The 19,690-nt window shown below is 39.5% G+C and overlaps 2 protein-coding genes across 2 annotated transcripts; both read right to left on the bottom strand.

Annotated features, from left to right (window-relative positions):
- Positions 1–3,019: 3,019 nt before the first annotated feature.
- slc20a1a (solute carrier family 20 member 1a) lies at positions 3,020–9,991 on the bottom strand. Its single transcript, XM_067605032.1, has 11 exons — positions 9,767–9,991; positions 7,695–8,345; positions 7,415–7,555; positions 7,230–7,315; positions 6,744–6,840; positions 5,287–5,406; positions 4,791–5,000; positions 4,174–4,645; positions 3,907–4,092; positions 3,745–3,829; positions 3,020–3,651 (listed from the first exon to the last, which is right to left on the bottom strand). Exons 2-11 carry the CDS (start codon positions 8,041–8,043, stop codon positions 3,496–3,498), a joined length of 1,902 nt encoding a protein of 633 aa, XP_067461133.1. The 5' UTR covers positions 8,044–8,345; positions 9,767–9,991; the 3' UTR covers positions 3,020–3,495.
- Positions 9,992–13,404: 3,413 nt separating this feature from the next.
- On the bottom strand, positions 13,405–17,697 carry vgll4l (vestigial like 4 like). The gene is made up of 5 exons (XM_067576364.1): positions 17,314–17,697; positions 15,437–15,560; positions 15,040–15,319; positions 14,357–14,438; positions 13,405–14,196 (listed from the first exon to the last, which is right to left on the bottom strand). Exons 1-5 carry the CDS (start codon positions 17,378–17,380, stop codon positions 13,895–13,897), a joined length of 855 nt encoding a protein of 284 aa, XP_067432465.1. The 5' UTR covers positions 17,381–17,697; the 3' UTR covers positions 13,405–13,894.
- Positions 17,698–19,690: the final 1,993 nt, after the last annotated feature.

Here is a 19,690-nt window from a genome sequence, read left to right as displayed (position 1 = left end):
AGGCTGCGACAAAATACGGGAAACCAGACGAGTTTTTGCAACTTAGGATAAGTGTTTATTTACAAAATGATAAATGAGAACGGAAAAACGTGGAAGTCAGTAATCAGTAATGTAGGCATGTGTGGATGTGTGCGTGTTGGCAAACAAAAAAACAAAACAGCCGTGCCATGCTGCGCTCGGAATGGAAGAGGCGTGATGAAGAAGGAGAGAGAAACTCTGTAGAAGGCCAAGCTTTATAGTCATGACCACACCGGGCCCAGGTGTGGCTCATGATGGCGATGATGATCCTCCGCCCTGCCCCGGATCCTGCAAGACAAAAGGAAACCAGCAAACGGAACGCAGGAGCACCTAGTGGAGCGGAGGGGTCGTCACAAGTTATAAAATATATTAAGGAACTTAAACTCAAAAACTGACATTTAAAACTGACATTTCATTGACCAAACAGGGTGTTAAAACCAGCTGCACAGAAACAAAGAAGTATCTTACATACACTGTATTCTAAAAGATCTATAACAAAAACTAGATTAGTTATCTGCCTTTAAGCTAAATACGTTGTTCTTTGCTAATTAAAAAAACAAGAGATAAAAGATTTAATATGACATTGATAAGACTTTGAGCTTTACAGACCTTTATATTTTAACTTGGAACCAGCTATTAAAACCTGTCAGTGTGAATAAGTAAGGTCCTGGGAAAGGCATTTGGTGGGTGAATCACTGGATGTTATTGTGAGTTAGAATGATTTGCATTTTTTACGGAACACAAAAACACAATACTGCACATTAATTGATAGAAAAAATAAAATTTAGAAAAAAACACCATGCTGATGAGATAAAAAAAATCAAAAACACACACAACCGCAAAACGTAAATGTTCCCGTCTCTCCTTCAAGACTTTCAACTGTCAAATAAGGCAAAAAAAAAAAAGATCTGATGAAATGATCTGAGTCTGTTTTTCTTTCTAGTGCGTACACTGATTCGAAAGCGGATAAGTCTGCTGATATTCTAAATCCAGTATATCCACAGTGGATGTAGCATACAGCTCACACAACAAATTACAGAACAGTGGGGCCATATTTGTAGTTCTGTTTCTGAAATCTGGGCACAGTTTGTGTAAATACTGGATTTAAATGTTGGTGTTGTTCCAGGTAAAGATGTCTTCGTCCCAGGCGCACAGTAAACACCCATGCGGTGTTGGATTTCTTCTCTTTCTTTCATTGCATTTCTTCTTTTAAGTTGCCTTGACTTAATTTTTGTGTTATAATTCTGTATTTGTAAAATGGTATTTTTTGATGTATTGTTTTGATTGTGTTCTGTTTGACTGTGTATCAGTTTACTTTGTGGTGATGGGAAAAGGTTAGGGTTGAGTAGAAGAGAAAAAAGTGACAAAATGAGAAGAAAAGATTGAGAAAACACCGGTATGTGAACCCTCTCATGAAAAAGTTAAATACTTGTGTACTTGTCCACACAATGAATGCATGTTTATTTCAGTTTAGTGCAACCAGCTGCAAAGACCTTGGTTACCTGATGATGCTGAGGACAAGTTGTCTTAGAACCCTTAGGACAGCGCCACATGAAAAATGGAGGATTTGTGGTAATGTGTATAAGTTCATCATCTCTCTCCATTTTACAGCCTCTTATGACCACATGCATGAACTTTACAGGGTTTTTGTTCTTTGTCTTGTATAACCTCATATGCAGTGTGCAGTTTTCAGTGATTCTCTAAATATTCTTTCTTATTCTTCCTTATTCTTTTCTTTTCTATTCTTTCTTTCTTCTAATATCTCAGAGGCCCCATCCACAACAATGACTCTCTCCATCCTGGAGAGGGACGTAAACAGGCTGTTTAAGAAACAGAACCCCCCTAAAAACGTCAGACCAGACTCTGTCTCTCTCTCTACCCTGAAGCATTGTGCTGACCAGCTGTCTCCGGTGTTCACAGACATCTTTAACACCTCACTGAAGACATGCCACGTGCCAGCCTGCTTCAAATCCTCCACCATCATCCCAGTCCCCAAAAAAACTAAGAACCACAAGACTTGACAACTACCCGTTGCCCTTATTTCTGTGGTAATAAAGTCCTTTGAGCACCTGGTGCTATTCCACCTCAAATCCATCACAAACCCACTCCTGGACCCCCTGCAGTTTGCGTACAGAGCCAACAGGTCTGTAGATGACGCAGTCAACATGGCCCTCCACTTCATCCTCCAGCGCCTGAACTCTTCAGGAATCTACTCCAGGATCCTGTTTGCGGCCTTCAGCTTCGCCTTCAACGCGATCATCCCAGTTCTCCTGCAGGACCAGCAGCTGCTGGGAGAGCCTGCTGTCCCACCAGGACCTGCACGCCTCCAGGACACTCAGGCAAGCAGGAAAGATCATGGCCGACCCCTCCCATCCCAGACATAAACTTTTTTAAACACTCTCCTCCAGCAAGATGCGATCTATCAAGACCAAAACCTCACACCACAGCAACAGTTTTTTTCTGACTGCAGGTGGCGTCATCAACAAGGTCCGAGACCTCCACTGACATGACATGTTATATTAATGTAAACTCTCACAATCTTATATTTGCACATATGTGATCTGTGATCTAACATGGCACATTACATTAATGCAAACTTATATTATTATTACTTGCACACTGCATAATACTGTTTACACTATGAACATTTACACATTGCTGGTCAATATTTTGTACGTTTCATTTCATTCTCTTCAGTTTAGACTTTAAACTTATAACAGCTCTTTTCACTTAGAATATATTTTATATATTTTACTGTAAATTTCTTTTTTATATTAATGATTACTTAATTTTTGTGTATATTTTGACTGTTATGCACCACAATACTGAGGCAACTGCTTGTATGTGCAAATCTACTTGGCAATAAACCTGATTCTGATGATAATGTGAGATAAGGAGGCTATATGTGTGTGTTTGTTGTTTCACTTACAATATGCTCTGTCTCTGTCAGCAATTGTATTTGTTAAATCAATGTCATATTGTCAAACAAAAACACTTAAGATGGTGTTTTTTTTAATTTTATTAACCCGTCTTTCTGCATGCAAACATACTAAGATAAGATGCTGTTGAAAATATTTAAGAGTGAGTAAAATACATTGAAATCCCTTCAAATCAGGCAACTCCTTTTTTCATTAGCCAAATAGTAAAACATAGAATATAGCTGTTTAAATTTCTTCTTTTTTAATCAAAATTTAATTATTTGATTTTTGAAATATTTCGCTTTTGTACAAATATTCATAGGGATATACAATATCACAGAACTTCTGGATATCTGAACAGTGTTACATTGCTCATGGACATTTCGTCATTGACTTGACCTTGAAATGGTATTAAATGACATGATAAACATCATTAACAGAAAACAAACTGAACATATTTATTAGCACAGTTTTCTCAGCCAGTCAAAAAATAACTGTTGGTAGTGGTCCATCGATTGAAGTAACAGTGTGCTGACAGACTAGCTGGACAGTGTGACGCTCACAGACCGACATTTATGAAGACAGCCATGATGGCAGCACTGATCAGCCCGGAGATGGGAACTGTAACGAACCAGGCGATGAAGATGTTCCTAAACAGGCGCCAGTCAACTGATTTCCTGGAGCGCAGCCATCCCACAGCCACCACAGATCCTACCTGTTCACATAATATGAGAGTTCATCAACGGCTGAACCTACTTTTGACTGTCATCTATTTGGGTTGATGTTTCAGGCTTTTGAGTGTCATTACCTTGCAGTGTGTTGTGCTGACAGGAAGACCAACATTTGATGCCACAACAACTGTGATTGCTGAAGCTAGCTCGATACTGAATCCACTAAATTGGAAGAAAATATGTTATGCTTTGACTATATCAGAATTTAAGTTGTTATAGAATAAAGACATATGGCATACCTAGAGGGTGTAATGGGGGTAAGGTCTTTGCCCAAGGTCTCGATCACCCTTCGGCCCCATACCCACAGCCCGGCACAGATGCCCACTCCGCCATACAGAAGCAACCAGATTGGTGTGGGCGTATTGGACACCACAGAGCCGCTCTCATACAGAAGCCAAAGAGCCACCAGTGGACCAATTGCGTTGCTGGTGATAGAAATAAGTTGTGTAAATCTTCTGAATGAATGCGCATACACACATTCCACAGAGGATACTACTCTCACCTACCTGACATCGTTCCCTCCGTGAGCAAAGGAACCAAAGCACGCCGTGAGGATCTGGAGGAACTGGAAGAGCAAGGAAACAGCTGGTTGGTCGACCTCCAGCTCATCCTCCTCCTGAGCAAGGTCCCCGCCAGCTTCCTGCGTCACACTCGCGTCATGGACTGAACTCCCACTGGTTATTGCTGAGCTGTAGCTGCTGTAACTGTCCACCCTTGATCTTCTCTGCAGCCCGCTATCCAGGTCCTTGTTTTTAGGATCTCCTTGAATGCCATAGATGGCCATGGTGTATGAGGTGTAGCTGTTGTTTCTCCGTATGGGCCGTTCTTCTGTGTCACTGTCACCAATGCAGTCACCAACTTTGGCCTTGTGAAGCTTGTGTAGCAGGTCTTTGTAAAGGCCAGAATCTTTGTGGATCGTGTGGGACCGTCCGCTGTGAGGATCCGTGATCATCATGGGGCCAACAGTGCCATTCAGCCCTATGACAATAATAATCTATGGTAATTCAATTGGGGAACTTTTTGAGAGTTACCTCTGGTTATATCTCCATGAATATATCCATTGAGGGAAATATTTTGACATTTAGAAACTGAGGTAAAGTATAACTTGGAATTTCTTTCTCACCATTACTGATATCAAAGTCTTTGGTTTCCATGTCATTGTTGTCCAAATCAGCCTCATCTGAGCCTCCAAGTTTGAAAGCCACCTTCTGACTGTCTGCTGGAGGGGTCTGGGGTTGAGGTTCGTGGGATATCGAGGGCTGCTCTTCTAGCACAGGTGTGCTGGACTTTTTCTCCATTAGTGGAGTTTCACAGGGAACAGCAGCCGTTTCTCCTTAAGTACAGGGCAGTGTTCAACTGAGCTTACTGATCATGATCAAATATGACACAATGTAGACAAGGACTACTATCTACAAGCTCATGTGGCATACTCACTTTAACAATGAGTAAAAATGACACTCCAAAATGTAATATCCACCATATATATATATATATATATTTCTTTTACTTTCTAACTTGTTCAATCAAAAGAACTGTATTTGTGTGAACAATGAGCAGTTTAATCTCATTTATAATGCATTTGTGAATGGAAGTCCTAAAATGTCTGGAGATTTACTCACGTTTGATTTTCTTCTTGAGGCGTGGACAGACAACAAACCAAACAACCAAACCTGTGATGCAGGCACAGCCCAGCGAAATGCACAGTGTACCCCACCATGGCACTCTGTCAAAACCCAGCACTATGCACACAAGACAGGGACACGAGAAAAAAAAAACTCTGTCTCAGATAAGGAGAAACAGAAGCTTAACTGCTTCTTTAACTCACAACTGATGCTGTTTGGTCCTTTGACACTAGTGAGAAAAAACTGTTAGTACCTATACATTCCTAATAATTGTTATCATATCATTTAAATGTTCCAAGAAAACTAAAAAAAAAAAAACATGATCATTTTTCCAAGGTAGCCACGCCCCTTCATGTCTCGTGAGTTGTGGTCATGTGATTGCTTCAAATTTTACAGTATCAGCGAAAGTACACAGTCCTCCAATCAGATAGTGAGGAGGAGACCAGGCTTGTGGCCCATTGATAAAATACATACAGTACACTCTGTTACAGGCACTTCGAGTTACATCACTGTCCTCACAGAACACAGAATATCTAAACTGTTGTTGGTCTTTGTCTCTAACTTTATAAAGTAATTTATAATTTACAACTTTAGATAGGTTAGTATGACAATATTAAATATTTCCTTACTGACAAAACTTACCTGTTTTCCTTTGTAGACAATGGCAGGTTAACTACAAATAAAGGGCCACACAGTAAAAGCAGTGGCTGTATGGGAATACCCCATCTTTAACATGCATGAGGCTGCAAATATTATTAACTACATACACAGTTGAAGTGCGTATGTAGAAAGTGTCATTTTTAATATGATGCAAAAAATAAAGGTTTTCTGTAACACTGTGTCAGAGAATATGTGCATGTGTGTAGAAAACAATGTGTGATGGGAGCCTGCATCAGTGTGAGAAGTGCATTCTTCTGTATTTTTGCATAGCAGGAATTATGGTGTGTTATATTCCTTGACCCACACACACCGGCCTGCAGCCTTCAGTAAAGGGCCCAGGCCAGTTGACTTCTCGATAAGTTCAATCCTGCAAATGAAACAAAAGGAGTGGAAATTGTCCATTTAATAATTGTATCTTTCTCAGACTTTTTTTTTATTATATTCTTGGTATGTTTTCTTGCTTTTATCTTCTGTCATACTGTTTTTAATTAGTATTTGGCTTTTTCATTATTGGTATTAGCTTAAAGGCAGCAAATAACTGGACAGAAATACCACAGTAGGTTGATGAATCAAGAATTATCTGATGTGTTTAAATATTAATGAAATTCCTCCTTATTTTTGTCACCTGCTTTTGTCCTAAGAAGAATGTCATCAACTCTCCTCTGTGCCTCCAGTGACACATTTATTCAGACCTCATCTTGCTCCAGGGATTTCAACAGCTGCTGTGTTAGTGCAGTGCAGTAAGCGAGAGTTAAAAGAAGCAGGGGTGTAGAGTGTGTGAATGTGGGACTCACTTGGTGCTCCTGTAAACATGATGGAGAAGAGGTTGATGCCCATAGTGATGGCGTAGAAGATAGGAAGTGCTCTGAGGCCGTTTGGTACAGGGTCAGTCTGTGGAAATCAGTGTATTATTGTACTTGGTTATTTCCATACACTACTCCACTGGTCTGAACTACCTAACAGTGTAAAAAGTAATTAAAAGCTCCACCTCCAAAAACTGCAGCAGTAAAATGCTGCTGAAGCATTGATATATTGGCATTAAAGATCAAATAATGTAATATATCTGTCAATGGAGACATTTTTCTGCAGAATGAGATACTTAAACTATACTTTGCTAATAGTCCTTCTGTACTTATACTGAAGTATCATTTTGAATGCAGGACTTTTGATTTAAGTATTTTATATAGTGGTATCGGCACTTTATTTATGTAAAGGATCTTAATACTTATAATACCACCAACAAGTTCAAATTACTCTTATTAACTGGCTAAATGGCTTACCTTGTTCAGAATAAATTTGCGAACAAAATAGAAGAGAATTGCTGACATGATGCCGGACAGTACAGGTGACAGGAACCAGGATGCCACTTTGGATAACAAAAGACATTTGAGAACATTGTTTTTAGCTAGACTTGTATTTCAGATTTGACAGATACTTATGTAGGGGAAAAACAAAGTATATTAACCGATGCGGAGTAGCTCCATCCATTTGACCCCTTGGTGACCTCTGGCTACCATGGAGAAACCAATTGTGGCTCCAACAATACAGTGGGTTCCAGAAATGGGGAGCTTCAGGAATGACGCAGCTAGCTGCCACACAGCAGAGCCTGTCATACAAAAGAGTAAAAAGGCCTTCAAATTCTGAAAAAATTGCGAGTAAAATGTCTTCCTTGGTTTATTTTAATGGCAACATTCAAGCTAAGTTAAGAAGGCATTTCAGTGAAACATATGTGTTTGAGTACTTACCAAACATTGCACTTATCGATCCGGCCATCAGGATGTGTTCAGAGCCGTTGTACATCTGGACGTCAATGATGCCCTTTCGGATGGTCTCGCTGACTTTGGCTCCCAGCAGCACTGAGCCTACAGTCTCAAAGATAGTGGCCAGGATGCAGGCCTGCCGCAAGGTGACTACCCCAGAGCCCACCGCTGTACCAAAGGAGTTGGCCACATCATTGGCCCCCACAGAGAAAGCCAGGATGAAGGCAATGATGAAGCCTAACACTAACAGCCACAAGTAAGATGACATGTCAGACTGAGAGGCCAGAGCCACAGTAGTGGCGGTGGCGAGGGTTGCTAGTGTAGTTGAATACATTGTCGGGTTGCTTTCAATTTAATTTAAGTTTCAATCAAAGTTAAAACAAGCCAATTTATTGGGGTTTGACAATGATTAATGAGGTAATATGTGTTAATAAATAAATTTGTCCCTCTGAGGAAATGATTAATGGATAAAAATATATTCTTTGTCACCCCTTAGTTCAGCTCTAAAATTGGGAAGAAATCAAAATTTATTGCTATCTGGGTATGTATTGTTTGTCTGCAGGCTTTGTCAAAAAATGAGAGTGTATAGAGATAAGAATCACATCCATTTTGATGGCGAGCCTCTGATGATACACACTGCAAGAAAGAGACATACATGAGTTAGTAGTTAATAACTGCTAACAATACATAAACAAAGGCTAAACTGAGCTATATATTAACAAGCCCGAAACTAGCTGACAAGACCAACGACATGCATTATGTTGTTGTGCAGGCATGATTTAGTAAGCTGTGACAGAGGGAAGTGGTTATGATGAAGTGCTGAGGAAGAATGTCATAATGGGTGTGAGGGACAATAAAGTTTGGCATAAACTTGTTAGAGCATAACATTACTCTCGAGTTATCTGTCTGTGCAGGTGGCTACAGACAGCCGAGTTAATCATAACATGACTTGGAGTCAGTGTCTTAACACAGTAATGCAGCTCAGAGTGTACTGTGCTTGAATTTAATATTTCATTTAATATTTTCCATAACAACAAACAACTCTGAATACCTTCATGAATGATGCGGTGTAGGTCTGATAAATGGTTTTTATAAGCATTACTACCTCCCAAATACAATCATATTTTAAGGGTTATATTTTAAGGTTATACAGTAACTGTGAAGTATCATTATTATGTATATTTTTCCTTCCCCTCTTGTCAGTTTTATGTTACAATGAAGGGGCTCATATGGAAAACAGGTGTAGAACAGCAGTGACTTTTTAGTAACTTCAGAGCACTTTTGGTATGTTCAATCTCCTGGGGTGTTTAAATCGGATTTGGAACAATTAAGCCACTGCTTTTAGCGTCAATAGTAGTTATTTTTCTTTACAACTGTCAGTAACACTTAATTTTAACACCCTTATTTGGCATTTATAAGCAGTATAGAGTATAGAGACATTTAATACATATTTATAACATACTTCAATGTGGTTGTAAGCAGATAGGTCTTTTCCAGTATTTACTAATGTAGTTGTCACCAATGTTAACTCCTCATAAAGTATCCATAACTGGATGCTGGTATTTAAATAGATAATGAATGACAATAAAATATAACACGGTTGTGATTATATAAAATAAGTCTTCATAGGACAAGTTATGACTGTTTAAAATACTGTACATTAATAAACACTTTAAAATGTTCTTATATGAACTTATGGCTTACATACTGCTCATTTAAAGTGAAATGTTACCTGACTATCTACATGTGTTGGTGTAGCATTCAACAGGCACCCTGTGAGAGTTACATAATAATAGTAGCCCCTATAAATTCCAGTGGCATAGTGGAATCACAAATAAATCCACTTAAAACTTCAAAAAAGGACTCTAGAGCTGTGAATAATTGGCCTATTCAGGACTGTCAGCAGTCAGTATTTATGAAGAAACTGACCATCAGAATAAAAAAACAGCGGTATGTTAATCTCTTTAGCTGTTCTTACACAACTCAAAAGGACCAACAATACAGAAAAAAAAGAAATGAGAGAAAATGAAAATAGAAGAAAAATAGTTTGTACTCACATGTGAGACCAAAGTTAGAGATTTCCACTGAGTGTTTTGCTCCACTGCAGTTTGTGTGTCCTTTTATCAGGAGAGAACCAGCCTTAACAAACTGTGTACAAACTGAGAATGATGTTTTCAGTGGCTGTCAGGGGAGGGGAGTCCTGCTGGCTGCAATGTTTGGAGGGTGCTGAAGTACGCTTTATTTATTGAGCTGGCTGAGTACACGCCTTTCCAGTCCGGTCATGGGACTGCTGCCGCCGAAAGCTAATGTTTAGCCTGTTTGGTGACAGGGATACATAATTACAGTTGTCTTTGATTAAGTTGCTTTACTGTCTGTGAGCCTGAAATCCCCAAATTAAATGTTTTTATTCACTATGGAGAAATATAAAATGTCTATTGTTTACTCTAAGAAAGTCAAAATATATAAATATCTTACAACTTTTTTTTCTAAACACCTTTTCTACAGTGCGTTTTGGTGATCAGGTTTATTATATCATGTATTAAGTGTAATATTTTCATAATGTTCCAGCATCCTTTTTATAGTTTGGCGTAATTTCTGTAGTACAAATGAGGAAGACACTGTACAACTTCATCTCATAATGCAGATCTGGCAGAGTGCAGCTGAATCTAACTAACTGAGTCGTAAAATGACTGGAGCATTATCCTGTTATCTAGGCAGCAACAGGGCCTTTCCTCTGGTGCCACCCACTGGCCAAATTTAATATTTCATATATGTTACAAGAAAAGGATAGTCTCTCCATTTTTCTACTACTTTGTGTTCCAATCTTTTTAAGTCTTGTTTAAAAGACAACAGTCTATCACTTAATTTAAGCGTATCAATGTTAAAGAATTCCCACCAAGGGAAAATGTATTCTGCCACAATATGATCACACTGAACTGAATAGTATGGAGAGTGACCTGTAGTGTGAGTAGCTCATTAAGCAAGTGTAGCTAAGCAGAATGAGAGGCAGCAGTCACAATCTGTGTTACTGATCAACCTGTTATCCGCATTGAACTGCCTTTTTACTGAGAAATTCCACTACAGTGTCAGTCTGCCTTGAACGTCAGCAGAATCCACTCTTTTCTGAAATGGTACAGTGCCTCCAAATCTGCTGATAAGTTCCTCTTCATTACTCATTTATTTGGTACCTGTTGGATGATGTCGTTTGGATCTGTGGCATCTGAGAAGTCAATCTGTGCTCATGAATAAATGCCACCTGTGTGGAATATTTTGACCTCGCTCAAGCATGTGACCACTGCAAATGGAAAGTGAGTCACAGTTCCACTGAAAAGAAATAAGACTGTTGGAGGAAGCAGTGAAAACACTTATTATCTGCTTGAACTATTTATATGTGCTTCAGATAATGTAAAAAGGCATCAATGTGTACAGTCAGTGCCAAAACAAACATGTTACTTATAGGTCATGTTGATGAACTGGTGTTGATGGAACAATATTTAGCTTGTACTAAATCCCAGACTGTGCTCATTCAGTTTTAAGGGCTTGCACTTGGTTTAACATAACAAAAGAATATTTCAAATATACATTGTTGTGCATGCAATGTTTGTAAGAGTGTCTATTAAAATATTCCTGTTGAGGCTACATGAAATCCAACTGCAAAACAGACATTCCACACTAGTGGAACAAGTAGGAATAAGCAACAAAGCTTTTTATAAAGGACCTGAAAACCTTATTGACTCAGTACGGCAGGTTAATAGTAGCTGCCAGTTTGGGATTGTGTTTAAACAAACATCTCAGATAATTATCTGAGATCGTTTAAATAAAAAGAGGTTGAGCAAGAACTTTGAAAATGACTCACAATAGATACACATCAGCCATTCTGTGCAATCATGTTCTCATAAGATTAAAGCCGTATTTTGATTATTTACTAAATGCTTCTTGATTTGTTGATAGTGATCAAACTTTTGACAGACCAGAAACAGTTTCCCAGAAGGCTTGGTTGATGTTCTGTATTGTGATATACTGTATACTTACAGTAATTGCTACTGTTGGAGTTAAAGTGAGTTAAACGTTGTTTTCTGCTGTATTGTAATTATGTGTTACTGTTCTCCTGAACTACAATGTGCATTTGTTTTGCAGCAGCATGAGAATTTTTATCTTTTAACATTCTCATGGCCAGTTGTAGAGTATATTTCAAAATGCTATTTACAGCTTAGCTGTGCTGAACATTAAACAACAGTGCTCAAAAGCTGACAGTGACTGAACACCTTTCAACTACCTTCTACTGTAAATAGTGTGTATTACTGTGGTCAATGTATCAAATTGATAATAAGTAGACATATTGGTATTTAATAATATTGTCCTGAAATGAAAGTTTTGTTACTTTTTACACACCTAATTTGACTTAAAGCATGAGAAATATAATCCATATTCAAACTCTTATTAAACAGTTTCGTCAAATAATATGTGAAGAGGATTGAGGCTGATGTGCAGGTGCAATAACTTGTGGAGTCACCTCCTAGTGGTAAGCTGAGCAAAGTAATTTGTCTCTCTCTTTAGTTTTAGAGGGTCTTTCTGTCAAGCATGATCTCGTACTCAACAACAAGTTTACCCGCAGAACTCCTTTTAGTTGTTTATGCTGTTCATCGTGCAATATGAGACCATTTGTCACTGACAATGCCTGCTGTTTGAGGTTTACCCGAGGGCCTCTAGATGGCATCAATGCCCATGTTCAGGTTACACTGGCTAATGAATATACTCTATGTGGAAATACCAGTTTCAACACTTAATGGGGAAAAGGTAATAATCAGCAGTTCAGTCACTAGTTGCTGCTGTTTGAACTTGCAGCAGAATTAATGTCAATAATTTGTTTGATGTGAACTGTACAGTGGATTTTAAGAGAGCTTGTAAAGATGTATTTACTCCAACCATCCACTGAAATCATCTCACGCATATTTAATTGTTTAACTTTACAATTTTAATATTAAAACATATTCAGTTCACATTTTCCCTCCCTCTGGTCCCTGATTTCTAACACGTTCAACTTGTCACGACACTCAGGTTATTTCCCACTTCTTTAAAATTGAAATAACGACCAACCCTGTAATTTCAAAGACATAAGCTTTGGAATTTTTTTAAATGTTGCCTATCATATTTAAAGTTAGACAAGATAGGACATGCAAATAAGTAACTGAAGAGTACGACTGGTTCTCATGCTCAGGCCTACATTAGCCCAACCCTTCCTTCCCCTCTTCCCTCCCTCCTATCCCTTGCCAAACAGGATCTGTAGGATCTTACAGAGTCATTTTCTCAGGAGACAGGAATGTCAGGGCTGGTGCCTGCTGGAACATGCACCCAACATTCCCTCAAACTTACAGGAAAAAGTCCTGAATGTGTTGCTCATACATCCATTTAATTCCCACTCAGCATGTGGCAACAACTCTTAGTGTGAAGTGCCATGTATGCACCGGACGTGTTGTAGACGTACACTGACTCAACTCAAATTAGATTGTCTGGTACAGCACCCTGCCCTGTTTTACAAGGTGTCTATGAGTTCACAACCCTCATGTTCAAAAAGAGTTTAATTAATTCAGAATAAATTCTTACAAAAGTCATGAAGTTTTTCATTTGTAGTCCAATGTTTACCACTACACATTTGTGCTTTTACAAATGACACAAGAAGACACAAAAACATTACTGATTCTTTAAAGATTTTTTATTTTTTCAAAACTTTTTTCAAAAGGTTTCAAGGTCTTTGTTTTGTGTACAACTTAAAAGCACAATAATATACAGCAGATAGGCTAGTCAGGTAGACCATAAGGCACCCAGGTGTATCAGAATATAAATATAATACAATGAAATTGTGGCAGTGAAAGAATGACACAAAATCAAAGAAATGTAAAGGAATATTTTGGCTGATTTTTCAATCATCCCATACCACCATCTATCTCAGGTATTCAGAGGCTATCGGCAAGCAGAGTAAAGAAATGTAACAAAACAAGGACGTCCCAATTCATGCTACATTTGTCTGCGTCCGTGCGTCTTATATTTGGACACACAGTGGTCCAGTCTGACATCACTCCTAAATCTGCCCTCTCAACACTTGCTCGACAAGCAGAGCTGCACGCAGTGAAATGTTAAAAGTCACAAAGTCCATTTTCCTCTGGGATCAGAGGTCATTTTCTGCTTTAATTGACAGACCAGCGGCTGGAGGTTGGCGATGAGCTGCTGGTGGATTCTTTGCGGGACAGAATTGGGCTGTGGCTGTACGTGGGGGAGTGAGTAACACTTGGACTGCTGGGAGGGGTGGAAGAACAGGAAGAAGACTTGGATTTGATCTGCAGCCACTTGTCTCCCAAGGCCTTGGCAAAGTGGTCATCCACAGACACGCTGATGGAGAGCTGCTGGGCACGGGCTCTCTGGTAATTCACCCCGAGGCTCCTCTGGAAATGTTCCTCAACGACATGGTCGTAATTGCTTTTGGAAATCACTGGAATAGAAAGGATGCATGACAAACGTCAAATACACACCTTCATGCTGAGCCTTCAGTGAGTCAGTATATGAATGCAGATAGCTACATTATGATGCATGTGGGATGATTAGGGAGTGACCCTGTGGTGGATGAGCTCATTCACAGGTGTGAGACTGACCTGATGAGTGGCTCCTGTGGACCTCAGATCTGCAGGAGGGGTTTCTTGATGAGGAGACACAAGTGATCACAGAGGGACGCATCTGAAAAAAAAAGAGAGATGAGTCATTAATTAAACAAAAAGACAGAATAATGGCTTTAATTTCTGCATTTATAACATTGTAACTCTGCTTTGTATTTTCTCTTCATCCTCCAAAAGTTGTATTACTGTTTTAAAATCTCCTGAACCTGAATGTGCACTTCACACGAAATAGTGTATAAAGTTCAATTTGATGATTTAAACACTCATTAAACTGGTTGGGTTTGTCCATGAAAGTCAGATCACTCCCAGTGTAGTGGCATAAACAGGTCAGAGAGAGCAGTCTGTTTGGTCTTGTTGATGGCATTCCTCCCTCCATTGCTGACATTTTCTTCCTGAATCCGGCTGGATTGCATAGCTCGGACAAGCTTAGGCCTGTATACACTCTTGGAAGTAGAATGTCTGTGCAGTTGGATTCACTGACTACATGGGAGATGTACCATTGCTGTGAATAGCCTGGAGCTACACTGACACTACAAAGGGACATACTGTACAGTGCTACCACTTTCCATAAGTTATGATATCGCAAACATCATTGATCTTAGATGAAATGAACTTTAACTGTCTGGAGACAGAAGTAGCCTCTGTTTTTTCTGATTGTTCACCTGGATTTGATTGGTAGCAGTGCTTCTAGTCTTGTCCTCTTTGTTTTCAGGCTCCTTTCTTGGTTTCTTGATGAGGGCAAGGGGTTCATCCATGACTGGTGTGTAGTACACATGGGTGGGCATAGGGCTGGTGGGACTGGGTGTTGGACTCCAGGTAGATGTGGGACTCTGTGGGCTGTTAAACACCGCTGGTGCTGGTGCTGGTGCTGGTGTTGGAGCTGATGCTGGAGCTGTTCTCTGGGCAGCTTTACCGCTGCTTCTGCTCAGTGCCCGTTCTCGCCTGAAATAAGCATTCATCAGAAAATGTCATATTACTGTGACAGAATTTGAATTTAATCCTTCACATTTTTTAATATTGAATTGTAATTGGGAGCATGAATAAAACAGTTTTACCAACCTTTCCTCCAGAGTTAGACCTCTCTCATGGCTGCGCTTGCGCTTGATTGGATACACTGTTGGGGCTCGAGCCCGGTCATTTGTGATATGTCTGTATCTGTCTTCGCTTCTGAGGTGAGACTGACCTGTAAAACAAAATTAAAGTGTAGAATAAGAAAAGTAGGCTTTTAAAGAATACAATCATGCCACCGGTGCTGTGGCATTTTTGCTAGAACAAAGAATACAGTAGTAAGAGGATAAAAGATCAAATGATCAAATGATTTCACTACATGGGTAATGGTGGTTGACACATCAGCGATGAGTAACTGCTTGTTTTGATCCATGACATCGACCTGCATGACTGACATTCGTGGGAAAACGTTTGAACGTTTTTTTGTCACCGTTAATTGTAAACTCCGTTAAGTGGTAGAACTTGATCTACCTGATCAGTGAGGATTACAACACTACACAGCTGATTCAGTGCTAACGGTAAATGTTGTTTTTCTGCATAATGCTGGCATTTGGCCCAATCACATACTCAAAAGGGCACAGTCACTTTTTTTTTTTTTTTATGATGGAGCGCCACACATTTAATGGCTTTTAGTCTTTGAAGACCCCAATTTAGGCTGCACCCTTTTATGAAAGGTGAACACAGACACACTGGATTTTAGTAATTACACAAGTTGGAACACATCAACAAGAAGCTGATGATGTCATTAATGTGTTTAATAAGTGAAATGTGCAGTGTAAGTTGAACTCACAAAATGATCAATGTTTTTTTAAAATAAATACTTAATACTTAATAAATACTTATTAATTTGTAGTCCAGGCAACAGGAGTAATATATATGTAAATCAGGTTTGCTCTTGGGGCTCTTGCCTCTCATCAGCATGCTCAAATTTTCAAAACAGTCATGCATACAGTCAAAACACCAGCATTGTCTGAAAATGTAATGGCAGCATAATTGTTCACACAATTTCAGTGTTTTCTATGGCCCATTGTTTTGACTGTATGCTCAGTTAACACTTGGAAATCCACACTGATGAGACAGCAGAAGTCCTTCAAAACTCCTTCAACTATATTCAAATCAGTCATTCAGTGCTTTGAAAGAAAAAAATACCCAGCCACAACATCTACTGATCTAGTGAAATCAAACAATGGGTGATTATCTGTTTGCATAGTGAGACAAAAAAAAAAGTTGTTCACAGTGTCTTCACACCCTAGGTGCTCAGTGCTTGCTCCAATCCGCATTTCCTACTAAACACTCAAACACCTGTGAGCAACTCCTTCACACAGAGTGCCATTGTGGAGGAAGGGGAGGGGGGGCATGTATAACCACACCTATGCTGATTTTCTAATGCCTCGGGCATGGATATTTCTTCCTTATTATGGAGGGAATAAGCTCCCTGACCTTCCGTTTGGTGTGTTTAATCAGGGTTTATGCAGATTCAACAGTTTGAGAGTGACAACACAATTTACAATATCTTAGTTCAATCTTGAGGACTTTGAGAGCCAGTAAGCACTCATAGAGTTCATTATTCTCAAAATTTGAAATCGGCATATTAATTTCTTCTCATCACAGGTAATTAAAACACACCTAACAAATTCAAAAAGAATCTTGTTCCTGTGTATCTTCTATTTGACTGTCATACACATCTGAAAGTTACCATTTGATATTTACATAAATGTCATGCACAGAACAAAGCTGTGTGCCACAGTAATGCACACAAATATTATATGAGGTTGTCATGATATAAGGTAATATATACTCTAACTACAAGACTAAAATATTAAAACATGACCAAAGCAGAGAGTTAATTCCACTGATCAAGGTGTTACAAGTCTTCATACTCTTTAAGCAACATGAGGCATTAAGACAAAAACAATAATCAAGCTTACCTTCTAAAATGTAGACCTTGAAGCCACTGCTCATCCGAGTAATGTACTGGAAATTTGCCACAGCCATGACTCTGTGCCTTTGTCTGAGTGGAGGCAAAAACAGAGGGACACCTTGACTGCTGGAGCTTACAGGACACAATGAGCCTCGGTTATAGATTGTATTGGAAAGGTAATGAGATGCTGGGTCTGAGCTCAGCCAGGTAACGTATCAGGTGAGTGCAGACAGGAGCTGTGGCTGTGACTCATTCCCTGCATTCAGATTGGCTGCTGCGGGGACCAATCAAAAGCTGTCCCTCACTGACTCAGTGTTGTTATTGTCCTGCAGGCTGCTCACAGGTAGACCTGCCCAAAAGGTAGAAAGTGGAGTTGAACAGTTGCTAAATGTAACAGTACCACAGAGTCCATTGGTTACAGCAACTGAGCTTTTGCTTTTTTTCCAGCACTTCCTTTTATACAAGGTAACAAAAAACCCCACCACTTTGGTCATAAATCACTTTTTTTTTGACACAACTTTTTTGATTTCCCCCTGATCCATGAAGAAAGTGAAGTGTGGCTTTTGTTTCCCCCCATGGAGTCAGCACCTGTCCCACTCCCCTCCTCCCTCCCTCCTAATCTGCAATCTCACCAAACAGCATTTTTTCGAGCACTTAGCCCACCAGAGCTCCAGTCATTCCACTGACCTGCCCATACACGCATGCAGCTGTACTGTGAGCCTGCCTCACCAGTAATCCGAAGGCTTTTGTTGATGGCCAGACAAAGACTCCTAAGTCCTGAAAATGCTGCTGCCATGAGAACAATCTTGCCTGAGCATACTGAGGACTTTAGAAACACGCAGAATGTCTTGAAGGCTGCTCACTCAGACACTTTATAGCATTAACACTGCTGAGAATGCCATCAAGAGTGTAATTAATATGTTTTGAGATATATTTTCACATCAAGATGTTGATAATCAATAAAAATGATCCATTGTGCTACCCTAATATATGATATCAGCCTGTCTCAGTCATTTCATACTGCTGGTGATTATTGTCCAAACAGGGTCATATCAGCTGCTGAAGTAGACTGGTTCAGAAATGAGAAGGGACTGTACACGTAAAAGATTTTACTGTGAAAACATGCATCAAAAGTCTGGGGTTCAAATTCAGCTCAAGAGTGCCCCCCTAAGGCACATGTTGCAATAACATCATCAAAATCTACACCAGGGCACTCAGCATGTGAGTTAAAGCACAACGAATAGTAAAGTGGACAAAACTGATCTTGAAAATCATGTTTGCTCACTCACAAATTTCATGCGGTGTAAACATTTTAAATGATGATGAATCTGAGTGTATAATGTGTGGAATCTGTGACTACGTTTTTCTAGTTCTGTAGCTTTAATGGTCCTCGTGTCTGCGCCTCAAACCTGTGCTTCTTCAGTTATTTAACTTAAAATTTCTAATGCTCATAATGCTAAAACAATACTGATCTGAGATTCTGAAATGATTATCATAACAGTAAATATATCTATACATACAATGCCTATATTATTAATCAACAAGTACAATTAAAAAATTTACAGAATTTTTGCTGTTCCTTGAGTGTTTTCACCAGTGTCTGTAGGCCCAGCAGTCGCTATTGAGTAAAAGCATGTTCATAAATGAATAAAAGATTTTAGTCTGAGCTTGAAATGTGTGGGGTTTAACATTTAAATAATCCAACAATACAACAAATAGATATCCTCATTATCCACTTAAACTGTAACTTATGCAAAAAAAGAATTTAACATTCATATTATTGATAATTCCTTAAACCAGTGAACTGTTTTATTAGCTAATATCACAAGCAGTACTACTGAGAAAATGCATTTCATTATTTTACTATCAGCATGACAATCATGGGTAAATTTACTGGTAAAACCCTCCGTGTCTCTACCAGGCATGAAACCACTGGTTCAGCCAAATAATGCACTCTGCTGTGCTTAGCTGTGTTCATTGTGAATACAGCTCAGTAACCACCTCACAGTAAGGACTACCAGGGGGTCTGTGCTGCTCTCTGGCTCTGGGCATCACCAACAGATGGCGCATCTCTGACAATGTGTATGGACTCTGCTGAAAAGTAACACCCTGTGTCAGCAGCATAAAAGGCGAACAGCAAGTCTGTCACTGCTGATTTATTGGACACAGCGGGATGCAGTATCACATCAACACCCACATGCGCCCTGTGGAGTCAACAGCATGCCCATGTGTGACAGAGAGCGACGCCCCTGTCACCCTGCTCACATCAGCACCACCCTCATATCCCAGCACAGAGCTCCGTCAAGTCACACAGACGCAGGCACGACAATACAGGAAGCCACTTAAAATGCCCTTCAAAAGTTTAAAAGATATAAAAACAACAG

Source organism: Thunnus thynnus, chromosome 2 (assembly GCF_963924715.1).
Source record: "Thunnus thynnus chromosome 2, fThuThy2.1, whole genome shotgun sequence".
NCBI lineage: Eukaryota > Metazoa > Chordata > Actinopteri > Scombriformes > Scombridae > Thunnus > Thunnus thynnus.
This window is presented reverse-complemented; position numbering and strand designations above follow the sequence as displayed.

Coding starts and splice junctions, on each gene's coding strand:
- vgll4l (XM_067576364.1), bottom strand. CDS start 17,380: ATGGCTGTGGCAAATTTCCAGTACATTACTCGGATGAGCAGTGGCTTC. Junction 15,320..15,436: donor GGTCTAACTCTGGAGGAAAG/GTTGGTAAAACT, acceptor TGCTTATTTCAG/GCGAGAACGGGCACTGAGCA. Junction 14,439..15,039: donor CTGCTACCAATCAAATCCAG/GTGAACAATCAG, acceptor TTTTTTTTTCAG/ATGCGTCCCTCTGTGATCAC.
- slc20a1a (XM_067605032.1), bottom strand. CDS start 8,043: ATGTATTCAACTACACTAGCAACCCTCGCCACCGCCACTACTGTGGCT. Junction 5,407..6,743: donor CATGTTTACAGGAGCACCAA/GTGAGTCCCACA, acceptor TTGTGTGCATAG/TGCTGGGTTTTGACAGAGTG. Junction 3,652..3,744: donor TCAGCACAACACACTGCAAG/GTAATGACACTC, acceptor TTATGTGAACAG/GTAGGATCTGTGGTGGCTGT.